Here is a 13,569-nt window from a genome sequence, read left to right as displayed (position 1 = left end):
ACGTTCACTTTTCATTCTTACATTCAGCATTAGGTATTATATCGATCACAAGTGCAGTATGGAGTACCTCAAGGCTCAGTACTAGGGCCGCTACACTTCACGCTTTATATGTTACCCTTGGGAGATATCATCAGGAAACATGGTGTTAGCTTTCACTGTTATGCTGTTGATACTCAGCTCTATTTCTACGCGGCACGGAGAAACATACCAATTTGAAAAACATAGTCTATATAAATACCTGGATGAGGAGTAATTTCTTACTGAATTAATTATTTTTAATTTATCATACCTAAAAACTCTGCATGTAATAACCTAGAACACTGTCTAAGATTTGATGTTGTGGACGTGAGATTGACGATGATTTGAAATTGTGAAACTCGTGTATTAAATAAATTCAATGCAATGAAGTAGTTTAAGTATTTTTTTATTTTATTGTGATTATTTTGGCTCACATTTAACAAAAACCACCACCAGGGCCGGTAGCTATGGAAATAATAAGATGACATGTATAGATTAAGTAAATATATAATATTGTATAGTTACCTTTTTCTACTGACATAAAATATCAGTATAATATCAATAGAAAGTCATTTAATTTACTCTTGCCCTGGCAGCCGCTTATTTATTTCATAACACATATCGCAGTGCATCACTGGATGGAGTGCACTTGATAACATCTACAATGGTTGCAGATATAAACAGGGCACTTTATAAGGTTATATGCCCGTGCAGATGTCAGTGTGTCTCTGAGGGGCAGGGCTGCAGGTGCAGTGTCAGCGCCCCCTGGCTGTGGAGCTGCAGAAGCCGCACAAACTCCTCCGACATTTTGTGCATGTAGGGGTGCGGACGCAACTGGTCGTAATAATGGTACGGAATGGGATTGTCCTGCAGATCAGTGTCGAATGGCCAGAATCCGTACACGTGCACGTCCTCACACAGTTCCAGCGCTGTGTTAATTAGCAAAAACCCAGAAGAGAGGCGGACTGACTTCAGGCCACGCCCCTTCCATAAACGGTCCAGTGTCCGCAGGTAAATGGGGCTGAAGAACACCACCGGCTGCTGGGGTCTGATTGGATGCAGGACTTTGAGAGTTCTGATGGACAGTCCAGTGCAGAATGTGTAGGCAAAGGCAGGAATCGCGAGGGATGCATTTCCGTACACACTGACCCGCTCCACCAGCGGATCCGGATTCTGCTCCATGTTGTTGAATCTACAGACACAGTTTCTAATAAACACGACTGCACTGAGAAAAAAAGAACTGTATTTATTTATATTTTCTCAAACATGTTAGTATTACAGTGGCATAACCACAGCTAATGTTCCTGCAGAGTATGAAGATAAACAATATTTCAGAAGAAATCAATTGTTTATAGATTGTTCTCTAATTTTGACTGTATGTGTGTGTGTGTGTGTGTGTGTGTGTGTGTGTGTGGACACTGACTCTCTCCGAATCTGAGTGGGGTTGACGGTTATCAGATCCGTCTTCAGCCCAACATCACTGTCATTAATCAACGCCAAATTAAACCTGAAACAGAGAGAAAACTTGGACTTGATCTTTCTACAAAACAGGTGCCACTCCATCTTTTACAAGTAAAATCTGCATGATATTAAACATATATGGCTTAACATTTATCATGTCAATGTGTTCTTTAGAAAGAGAATCTGAAGCTGGTGTTTATATAAAGATCACATTTTCAATAAATAATCTAATATATAAAATTCTGATAGCATTTCAAAATATGGTTCTATTTAACTACATTAATAAAAAATTAGCAATATGTCTAAATATTTTGTTAATTTACTAATATGTTATTCAAATCAAAAGTTGTATCACAATTATTATTAGCTATCATGAATAAAACTGAACAAAACTGCAACAAATGTATTGCTTCTTGTTAGTTAATGCATTAATTAATGTGAAATAATGGGGCCATTAATAATTATAAAGAATGGCAAGTAACGCTGAATTAAACCTGAAAATTGAAAGCACAAAATAGAACTTCCTGGAGACTGTGTGACGATTTTATGGTGCCAATCTGTCGGCGTCTGTATCTCCTTCATCTGTTTTATCAGACAATCTAGTTAAGTGTTCACTTAAGACTGCTTTATCTTATACTTTATTATCCAATGGTAGCACAGCAGCAGCAGATAGCCAGCCGGGTGAAGACGGCTCATTCATCACCTCAGCAGATAAGAGACGGCCCATGTGTGAAACTAAAACACACTAAAGCCACGAACAGTTTCAATTACTCAGACCAGGGTCTCAAAGCTGTTTCATGAAAAACATGGACTCCCATCAGTTAAATTCATCGGTTTTAATAGAAAAAGTTCAAAGTCTCTTTGATCTTCTAAACTGTAGATGTGTTTTCGTGTCCATTGAAATCGCCATTGAGGAGCAAGGCATGCTGGGATGTGTTTACCGTATGACGAAGTCTGCGCTGTCAATCTCACGTCCACAGCTGCTGTTCTTCAGGATCCCACCACTGCCAACTACAGCACACCGACCCAGACGACGACCGCTCCAGGGGAAATCCTGCACACACACACACACACACACACACACACACACACACACACACACACACACACACACACACACACACGCACACACAAACACACACACACACGTTTGTTTTTGTGTAAAGTGTGTTCATCCCATAGGTGTAATGGTGTTTATTCTGTAGAAACTGTATATTCTATGGTCCTTCACCAACCCTACACCTAACCCTAACCCTCACAGGAAACTTTGTGCATTTTTACTTTCTCAAAAAAACTCATTCTGTATGATTTATAAGTGTTTTGAAAAATGAGGACATGGGTTATGTCCTCATAAGTCACCCTCTCCTTGTAATACCTGTGTCATACCCATGTCATTATACAGAGTTGTGTCCACACACACACACACACACACACACACACACACACACACACACACCTCAGGTAGCATGCTGTGGATGGCTGCATTCATTGTGTATGTTTGTGTTGCGCTGGTCTCATATGGGATGGACTGATTGACGGCTGTGTTTCGTTTGGTGTGGAATAACGATCCTGTGGCGTTACAGAGAAACTGTAGACTCAATCTGCCATAGACACACAGAAAGATACAGTTTCTTATGAAATGTTTATGAGGACTCATTTCCCACAAAGCATTCAGCTCTCTAATAATGCCATTAAACATGATAAGATTATTTCTTTTGAACTCTGAGATACTCAGAACCACAATGACGTGCACGAGTGGTGATAAGACCTGAAGTGATTTAGTTAATAATGAAAGTGAAAGTCGTGACATTCGCCAAGTATGGTAACCCATCTTCCTCCAGGAAGTGACATCACTTTGGAGGGAAAGCAGCAGCAAGGTGAAGCAGATTGCTGAACTAAAGCAGAATGAGTCAAACTAAATAAAGAGAAGCTCACCAGGCTCACAGAAGAGACATGTCTAATTAAAAACCTGTTAACCAACAACTGAACAACTGAAGGCACCTGTTTAGCTCCTGCTCGGTCATGTTGGGTTTGTACGGGCAGTTTAAGAAATCACCGAGTTCCTGAGTGAAAGTCTTCATGTTCAGACTAGAGTGTGAGGGGAAAAAAGAAAAAAAAAAGAGATTCTGTCACCATTTATTCTTCCTCAAACAGGTTTGTAAAGGCATGATGTTCATGAGTAAATTACCTTACGAAAATTAACCATGGTTTTATTATAGTAAAATAATACAATAGTAACTATGGTTTTATTATACACTGAACAAAATTATAAACACTTTTGTTTTCCCCCCATTTTTAATGAGCTGGACTCAAAGCTCTAAGACACAAAAGGCATATTTCCCTAAAATATTGTTCACAAATCTGTCTAAATCTGTGTTCGTGAGCACTTCTACTTTTCCGAGATAATCCATCCACCTCACAGGTGTGACATATCAAGATGCTGATAAGACAGCATGATTATTGCACAGGTGTGTCTTTGGCTGAACACAATAAAAGGACACTCTAATTGTCTTAGATCTAAAAGTCTTAGATCTTTTGAGTCCAGCTCATGAAAAATGGGGGCAAAAACAAAAGTGTTGCATTGATCATTTTGTTCAGTGTAGTTAAATAGTACAATAGTAACCATGTTTTTTTTTAGTGGAACGATAACCACTTTGTATAACCACTATTTAACTACAGGTACCATTGTAATATGAAAGTTAGTGTTAGGGTTTTTTGGTTTTATTTTTAATAAAACAATGGTTAACTTTGGTTAAAGTAAATTCAGAGTACTTGTCACACAGCTCTTTTCCATACAACAACAATTAAGACTCTCCACAAAACAGTCATAATGATATCATAACAATACTTCATATGACAAGTTACTGTAACGGTCTGAAATAGATTCATTAACTGGACTACCGCAGTGCTGAACTTGAAACGTCAAGATTTCCAGTAGAGAAGTACTGCGGAATAATAAAGAAGTCTAGATGTTCACATGTGCATGACGTCAAACATGGTGATAGACACAATTCATGATACTAAACAAATATGATTAAACCTCTTTAGCAAATATTTGCTGAGACGTGTGCATCAAGTACTATAAGCTCTCAGTTCAAATCAAGAAAACACTTAACAGAAGGTAAACTTTAACATCTGGAGAAAAGAGATATAGATAAAACAGTTCAGACTTATTTCATTATTTACAGTAGCGGTGAATAAACCGTAAGTCTTGCACATTCACAGAAAAGAACTTCCACATTGCAAAACTAAACATAATTCAGAAATCAGGAGCAATGACAACGCTGCTTCATAAAATGTTATGTTTTTATTTTATTTTATAAACTACCCGCAAAGGATTTTAAACTGTTTTTTTTTTGTTCGTTTTTTACCGTAAAAAAACAACGTTTTATCTGTGCTCTATTTTGTTTCTATCTGTGCACTTATTCATCTACACTGTAAGATGTTTTTTTAAATGTAAAAAAATTCCTTCAAATTAGTACATTATTGTGCCCTTTCGTATTTTTTTTTTTTTGTGTGCTCAGTTTTTTTTATCTTTGCACATTTTTTCATATTTGCGCTCAACTAGCTGCCATTTTTTCATCGTTCTGCCTGTTTTTATTTACTGCAGCTTTAGTTTTCACTTGATCACAAGGTCTGCGTTAAGGGGCATCAGCTTCTTCAGGAAGTCTGTGGAGGGCCTGATGTGTTTCGACTTCATGGAGTGATCAATGACCTCCTTCACCATCATGTTATGGCAGATTCAGATCAGAAACAGCACCTTAACTGAGGAGAAAAAAACAACAAGATAGTCTAAAACCTGATTCCCAGATTGAAAATAGATGAGAAATGGAGTGTGTGTGTGTGTGTGTATGTCATCTCTTACTCGCTCGTTTATCCAGGGCCTTGTCAATGACTTCTGCAGCTGGCATTAAGTACATGCTGGTGTCAGAACAGCGTCTGCTGTAATAATTGATGTTCAAGCCTCTGTAAAATCTGGACCCTGTATAGACTGTTCTTCCTATGTCTTCAACATAAGACGTTCCCAAGAAGTAGTTCAGGTTCTTTGTGGGCGCCACATTGTTCAGGGTGTTAGTGATTCATATATCCCTCAACACATCTCAGTCTGTTAATGTCTCTCTGCACAAGAACACAACAGCCTAGGGGCTAGTCTTTCACTAAAGAGGGTGTGTACCATGCAGAATACATGACAGTTCTGTTGTGTGGCAGATTTACTCTTCTCCAATGAAGACCTTAGGCCAGACATTAGTGACATGTCTTTCTTTGAGCAGTGCTCAATATTTTACGCAATCCTCTTGGTGGAGCACAGTTTGAGGACTTTGTTGCTGAGACCCCAACAATTTTCAGTCTGTCGTTCTGCAAGAAGGTATTTATTTTTGTTATGTTCCACACTGTAGCATATTCTACTCTCTGGGTCACGAAGAAGCCATGAACTTTTTTATAATCTTCATCGCTTTGGTAGTTTCTGAAAATAGAAGAAAAACAGTGTGGCATTAGAAACATATTTAACCAGAGTAAACATGAGACATTAGACCAAATTGTAAGAAGAAGTTTTTCAAAAAAAGCAAAATCCAAAGATATTCAGAAAGATACTTCAAATCACATTAGACCTCATCTGACTGCTACAAAACCAAATCAAAAACAATTAGACCTTTAAAAAACATTAAAAGTCCTCTGATAGTTGTTTAGCTGATAGCTAGCTAGCCAGATACATTACAAAAAAAACTACACTATGATCTGTCAGACCAGTCTGAAGAACTGTGTCATGTTTGGTGGATAAACTCTAAACAAGTCATTATGGGCAAAAGTTTTCACCCCCTAAATGGAACTCGAGCAGCATTTGGAAGAGGGCTACAGTAATTCCATAAGTCAGATCAATTAGAAAAGACACAGCAACAATATTCAGGTCAGCCTGAAGGTCCCTGCCAAATTTGGTGGTTGTAGCTTGAGAGCCCAAGGAGGTGTTACTCTTGGAAAATGAGGGTGTCAGAAGAAGTGGACGAATAATAGGAAAACAGTATTACGTTTTTTTCAACCTAACATAATAGTACACTATCAGAGACATCTCTAACCACACAAATAAACATGATTAAGACATATAAATGTATGTCTTCACCTGTCGGGCTGTTCTCCTGAACACCGCTGTCTTCCACTGAAGGTCCTGCTGGGTCTCTCAGATCTTCAGACACCAGCGCAGGCTTCTTCAGCTCTGAGACGCTGACGTTCCTGTTCATCTCCAGCTGCAAGTCTTTCACTTCACAGACTGAGATGTTCTGATTCTCATCAGTCTCCAGCTCCATGTGCATCTCTCCTGGACTGCAGTGACCGACTGAGACGTGATCGTCCGTCTCAAACTCCAGCTGCACATCTATCTCTTGAGATGCGCTGCAGCCGAGAAGGTCATAGATGGCATTGGTGATCTCAAACTCCAGCTGCACATCTTTATCATCTGATGCCCAGTAACTTTCCCTGCAGTAGAAGGCACCGTTGAGGTAAACCTCCAGAAGCACCTCTCTGACCTCTGTGGACATTGTGTGGTGTTCGGAGACTGACAGATCAATAATCTGTATCTGACAATGTGAGTTTAAACTGTATCTGATGCACTGTACAGATTGAATATGTGTTTGTACAAGAGTTGCTACAGTCTGTATTCGCAGCGTTTCATTCAGTATCAATCAACTATTCTGCCTTTCTGTGATGTCATCACTCAGTGATGTGTCTTGTTGTTGTTCCAAAGTTGCCATGGAAACGGAATGTTTCCCAACAGCAGCGGAGCACAAAAGCATGTGTGTTTTCTCTGATTCACTCATTATCTCAGAAATTAAATAATTAAACACTATTTTGTTTAGATTTTTTGCATTTATGACAGCACTTGCTTTGATTAATCTCCAGCGCCACAGCATAAAAAAAGAAAAGAAATTGAATGCAGTTTTGCAGTCTGAATGCAAAGATTCACAAACAACTCACTTGAACACGTTCCTTTTTTTTCATTTTTTACTCATGTTGGTGGTTTGAATCAGTCGAATGCTTCTCTGAATGCACTCATCAGATCAGTTACTGTAATTTCAGCAAATGTAGCCATTTTGTGTACCGAAACTTCACGTATGTTAATTCTGACTACCTTGGGATGGATTTTACGTATTTACCCTCAACCTCCCAAAAGGGTCCTGGCAGGTAACCCCTCTCCGAGACTGCCAAACCCAGAAAGGCTTTTAGCACCCCCAGTGGACACTGACCATACCGGACACTTCCTATCGGGCTGCACGAGGCTCCTGCCACCTTCCAGCGCATGATGGACAACATATATATATATAATCCATCATTAGCCCTTATCTTGCTTGCTTTCAATATTGAAAGATACATATATTGTAGATTCTGATTATTTTTTGTACACAAGGGTTATATAGTTCACAAAAAAAAAGTTCATCTTGATGTTCTAAAATAATTAAAACTGAAATAAAATGTAATAACTAAATAGACATTTAAAAACAACAAAACTAATAAAACAACAAAAACTAAAATATTAAAACTTCACATACAAACCATCTCATTAGTGAGGTGGGAACACAGCATTTGACCATGCATTCACAAAAATCATTACAGGTTTAAGAAAGGGTTTTAACATTTCTGTCTTTGAAAGGCTTTTGTCTTTCAAATACATTAAAAGGCACAAATTCACAAACTTTGTCATCTGATTCTCTTTCACATAATATGAAGAACCCCTGAGATTTTAACATGCAAGTATCACATTTGCATGTTCACGATTTTCTGACGTTAGTTACGGTTACACAAATAAAATATTTAGTTTATTTAATAGGTATTTTACGTTGATTGATTTTACAGTTATTTATTTTAATTAGGACTGGGTGATATGGCCTAAACTAAATCTGATTTACGATTTAAAAATCGTACAAAATTCAGATGAAAAAGAAAATGTTCCAAACTAGTTTTAACGTGATTTGTGATTATCGTTTTGATTTTACATTTTAGGATTTGATATTAAAAGTTTAATCAGAAACAAGAAGCCAAAAAGACAAGATGGCAGCCCCTGCCATTGTAAAGAGTGAATATATTACATAACATAGCATGTAACGTAATATTCTTATCATACTGGATACAGTTTGTAAATGTTTATATGACTGTCAGACATCTTTTTTCATGGGAGCCTTTACTGATAGCGCAGACAATCAGAGAGACACTTTTACCGCAAAGTTACATCTAGTCATAAAAAGCAAGTCTTTTTATCAATCTGTCATCCCTGATATGAAATGCAATACAAAAGGGGATATCATTCTTTATCATTTACCAGTCAAATCTGTAACTGGGACAAGATGATTTATATATATATTATCTTAGATTATCTTAATGCTGGAAATAATTTAATTTTTTATTTGTTTTTTTTATATATACCACCCATCATGCATCTAACCAGCCAAACTGGCAACTCCGCCAACTTTTCTAGTCTATATTTCCATCTTGTAAGGCCGCTGGTTTAGGTTAAGTTTTATATGTGTATATATATATATATACAGTACCGACCAAAAGTTTGGACACACCTTCTCATTCAAAGAGTTTTCTTTATTTTCATTACTATGACAATTGTAGATTCACACTGAAGGCATCAAAACTATGAATGAACACATGTGGAATTATATACATAATAAAAACAAGTGTGAAACAACTGAAAATATGTCATATTGTAGGTTCTTCAAAGTAGCCACCTTTTGCTTTGATTACCGCTTTGCACACTCTTGGCTTTCTCTTGATGAGCTTCAAGAGGTAGTCACCTGAAATGGTCTTCCAACAGTCTTGAAGGAGTTCCCCGAGAGATGCTTAGCACTTGTTGCCCTTTTGCCTTCTGTCTGTGGTCCAGCTCACCCCTAAACCATCTGGATTGGGTTCAGGTCCGGTGACTGTGGAGGCCAGCACCCCATCACTCTCCTTCTTGCTCAAATAGCCCTTGATGCCTTCAGTGTGACTCTACAATTTACATAGTCATGAAAATAAAGAAAACTCTTTGAATGAGAAGGTGTGTCCAAACTTTTGGTCTGTACTGTATATTATTTGTACATAGAGCAGACACTGTCTAACCGTGCCAACACTGGACGAGCGTGATTTCACCAAGTACAACATGTTCTAGCCCTGCTTGTTTTTAAATGCATTTATGAAAAATCTGTATTGACTGCTTGATCATATCATCGTATTATTTACTGCCATGCGAGCCACAAAAGTAAAGCTTGGCGAGTCGCACAACGAGTAACACTGCTGTAGATTGCTTTTTCACGGGTGTGCTTGTGCTGCCACGGTTTTGTTCATTTCCTAGGGCTAAACATCTCTCTCACTCAGCATCATGTCTGTACGGGGAGGATTGAGCCCATTCAGAACCACAGGAGCCTGAGTGAAGCGTCGGCAGATGTTAAAAAGAAAACAGAGTCGATGTAAACTACACAATCGAGTTAATCGATAAAATCTATTTAACCTAACCCTAACCCTAATTTTAAAGTGACTTAAAAAAAAATTTTGTTACATTTTCATTAAACTCATAGACTCCCTGTAGCTCCTTCACAAACCCCAGTTTGGGAAATCTTGACTTAATGTAATGTTTAAAGCGAGAGTTCACTCAAAAATGAAAATTCTGTCAATAATTACTCACTCTCGTGTCGTTCCAAACCTGTAAGACCTTCGTTCATCTTCGAAACACAAATTATGATATTTCTGATGAACATCATTAAAATAGCCCATGTGTCATCAGTGGTTCAACCTTGAGTTTATAAAGCTACGAGAATACTTTTTGTGCACAAAGAAAACAAAAATAACAGCTTTATTCACAGACTCCTTCTCTTCAAGACAGTATGACGATGCATTAACGAGGTGCAAAAATTAGTGTTCCGAATGTTGAGCAGGTTTGGACATGAGGGTGAATAATTAATGATACAATTTTGGGGTGAACTAATTGTTTTGCTACAAGATTATCCTTTTTAAATCAATGCGAAAAACAAGACAGGTCAAAAGTAATCCAATGTAATGGATTACTTTACTGACTACAATCTTTGTTATGTAATTTGGAATCCGTAACAAACTATCATGTATGCATTCCTGGAGCTTCAGGAAAAGAGCACACAGGGAGCGCTGCGTGATCGCGGTTCTCGCACCTTTTTGTGTCTGTGATGATGGAGAACTTGCGTCTGAGTTTAGCGCAGTGCAGCCGCTGAAGTGTGTCCCTCATCACCTCTCTGAAAGAAAGAGTAACAGGGAATTACTCATCTGCATGAGATGAGAGCCTTTATCACACACACACACACACACACACACACACACACACACCATCATCATCATCATCACAGTATCTCTGAGTGATTCTTATACGCAGGGATCAAAGTTCATGGACTGGTTGAATGGATATTGATTTAAGAACATAATTATGCAAATCAAGGCAAGGCTATATTTTACTGTTGTTGAATACGACACTCAGAAGCACACTCTAAAAATGCTGGCATGTTTCAACCCAACTTTGTGTAATTTTTTGCCTCTCTTGCGCTGTTAAAATGTAACCAAGTAACTTTTTAAAACAATTTTACTTTTTAATTGAGTAGATGTATAGACTGGCGCTTTAACTTCTACTAAAGTCAAATTTCATTAATGTAATGGTACTCATCTTTCCACCTCTGCAGTTGGGTTAATATTTGACCCAAAGCTGGGCTGAAGCAAGCATCACTGCAAGGGAAATAATATACATTTGCCTACAGAAACAAACGCAAAACATCAAGTTCATCTCCACACATACCATACAGTAAGAATGTGATGTACAGTACAGGGGTAAAACATGCAAAATGTGTGCTGTAATAAACACCTGTATGAATTCATCAAATTTATTAATGCAAGTGCTTTTCATTTGACTTTTTTTTTTCTTTACAGAATCCTATACTTAATTAATTAATTTCATGAAGTGCTGGCTGGTAATTTCTTTCGGTCTGCTTCAAAAAAGTAGCTTCATATAATCTCATACCTGCACGAAAACAGACAGACAACAACAACATTCTAAAGAATTCAACATATGAATTCTGAAGATTGTGAGAATTCTAAAAATATTCTAATTTAACACATTGATAGGTGTTTGAAACCAACTTAATAAATGTCTCTTCTGCGCTTGGGTGTGTGTATTGTGATAACTAATATAAATATTTAATTAGATGTGTATAGCATAATTAGAGTCATATTTCATCACATCAGGCTTTTTCTCACACGATTTGAAATACTTAAGGAAAACATAAGATAAAAATCTAAACTGACACACCGTGCCTTTCTCAAACAATGTGAAGTGAAGAACGATTATCATTCACATATACTGCATCCGATATTTCACACTCCATTATTTCTTCAGAGTTCAATAACTATAAATGACATTCGGGAAGAGCCTGGATATGAGTGATGTGAACACTCACCTGGACGAGTGTGTGTTGGGTGTGTAATAAAACAAAACACACACACTGTGAGAAACGATGAGGAGCGTCAGCAGCCGGAGGATCCACCGGAGAAACGCCATCAGACACACCGATGCTGGAGCGAGAGTGTGTGATGGAGAATACAGAGGACACACACACACACACGTCTACAAGCCCGCCTCTCTACATTAATTAACATCATCACTTCTCATAAATGTCATGAAGTTACTGACAGTCTGGTGTGACGTCGGTGAAGATCAACAAACTCCACACGCAGAAGGAGTTTTTGTAGCTTTGTAATTGATCTTACTGTAAACAATTCATCCCTGTATTTATATACACACACACACACACACACACACACGCACGCACGCACGCACACACACCAGTGGTGTAGTCCTAAAGAAAAAAGTTGTTTATTTTATGCATTATCACAGTTCTATATAATTTCAACATGTTTCTTTGGAATTATATTAATTGTGAAAAGTGCTTCACAGATATCTGAATTTAAAGTGTTTTTTATTTGTAATGTCTGATTTTATTTTAAGCTTTTCTACACTGTTTGTATTATTTAGGAAGGGAATTACACTTCCTGAAAGTGGATTATGGATCCGGACATATCCAGCACAATCAGTGTTTTGCTGAATTTGATTTTTTTTTTCTGTCAGATAGAAATGCACTTAACAGAAAAGCAATAGTTTTGAGATAGAATGCATCAAATTTAGATCTACTTCTAATAGATTCTGTCATCCTTTCCTCACCCTCATGTGATTGCAAACCTAGCTTTCTTCTGTGGAACATCCCTTACGAAAAATAACCATGGTTTTATTATAGTAAAACTGTAGTAACCCATGGTTTTTTGGCGTGTTGACTACCATTTGTATAACCACAGATTTACTACAAATACCATGGTAAAACTATGGTTAATTTGTGGTTACCATGGTTTAACTATAGTAACCATGGTTTTTTGGTTTTATTTGTAGTAAAACCATGGTTAATTTTCATAAGGGATATTTTGTTGAATGTTCCTGAAGCATTTTCCCTATACCCTTGATTTCTACTCTATGGACAATGTCTTGAATTTCTCAAAATATCTTCTTTTTTTATGTTCTACGGTAGAAAGAAATTCATACAGGTTTGGAACGACACAATGTTGAGTAAACGGGAATTTACATTTTTGGCGAACACACACACACACAGACACACACACACACAGAGAGAGAGACACACACACAGAGAGAGATTTCTATCTCTTTAAGAACTTAAGTATGTGTAAATAATACACACCTAATAATTATCTTTAATCAGGATCCTACTGAATCAACATTTTACTTTTATTCAAATTAATTAGAACTAATAATCTAAAGAGAGAAGTTCCTGCTTATAATTATCAGGGATATTAGTAAGATGATGGTCAGAAGAAGTAAAACCATGGTGAACTACTTGTCCGCTCTGCTGTCAGTGAACACATGAACTTGAACCAGAATTTGGGTTTTGAGCACTGAAAATTTATCAATTTACTCCTTGAGCCACATTGAATCCCAGCGTCTCTGCCTTAAAAACGAAGTTACAGAAAGAAAGCTATCATCTAAAAGGATATTAAGATATCTGTCTCTTTATGTCAGATGGAAATGGACACGCAATCATT

General features: G+C 37.4%; 1 protein-coding gene across 1 annotated transcript; it reads right to left on the bottom strand.

Moving 5' to 3' along the window:
* Window positions 1–633: 633 nt before the first annotated feature.
* LOC113065855 (alpha-2,8-sialyltransferase 8E-like) lies at window positions 634–12,033 on the bottom strand. Its single transcript, XM_026237404.1, has 7 exons — window positions 11,922–12,033; window positions 10,632–10,712; window positions 3,481–3,567; window positions 2,936–3,080; window positions 2,421–2,533; window positions 1,442–1,525; window positions 634–1,210 (listed from the first exon to the last, which is right to left on the bottom strand). Exons 1-7 carry the CDS (start codon window positions 12,020–12,022, stop codon window positions 736–738), a joined length of 1,086 nt encoding a protein of 361 aa, XP_026093189.1. The 5' UTR covers window positions 12,023–12,033; the 3' UTR covers window positions 634–735.
* Window positions 12,034–13,569: the final 1,536 nt, after the last annotated feature.

The sequence above is a fragment of the Carassius auratus genome, chromosome 48 (assembly GCF_003368295.1).
Source record: "Carassius auratus strain Wakin chromosome 48, ASM336829v1, whole genome shotgun sequence".
Classification (NCBI taxonomy): domain Eukaryota; kingdom Metazoa; phylum Chordata; class Actinopteri; order Cypriniformes; family Cyprinidae; genus Carassius; species Carassius auratus.
This window is presented reverse-complemented; position numbering and strand designations above follow the sequence as displayed.

Coding starts and splice junctions, on each gene's coding strand:
- LOC113065855 (XM_026237404.1), bottom strand. CDS start 12,022: ATGGCGTTTCTCCGGTGGATCCTCCGGCTGCTGACGCTCCTCATCGTT. Junction 3,568..10,631: donor ATCATCACAGACACAAAAAG/GTGCGAGAACCG, acceptor CTCACACTCTAG/TCTGAACATGAAGACTTTCA. Junction 3,081..3,480: donor ACCGAGCAGGAGCTAAACAG/GTGCCTTCAGTT, acceptor TGTCTATGGCAG/ATTGAGTCTACAGTTTCTCT.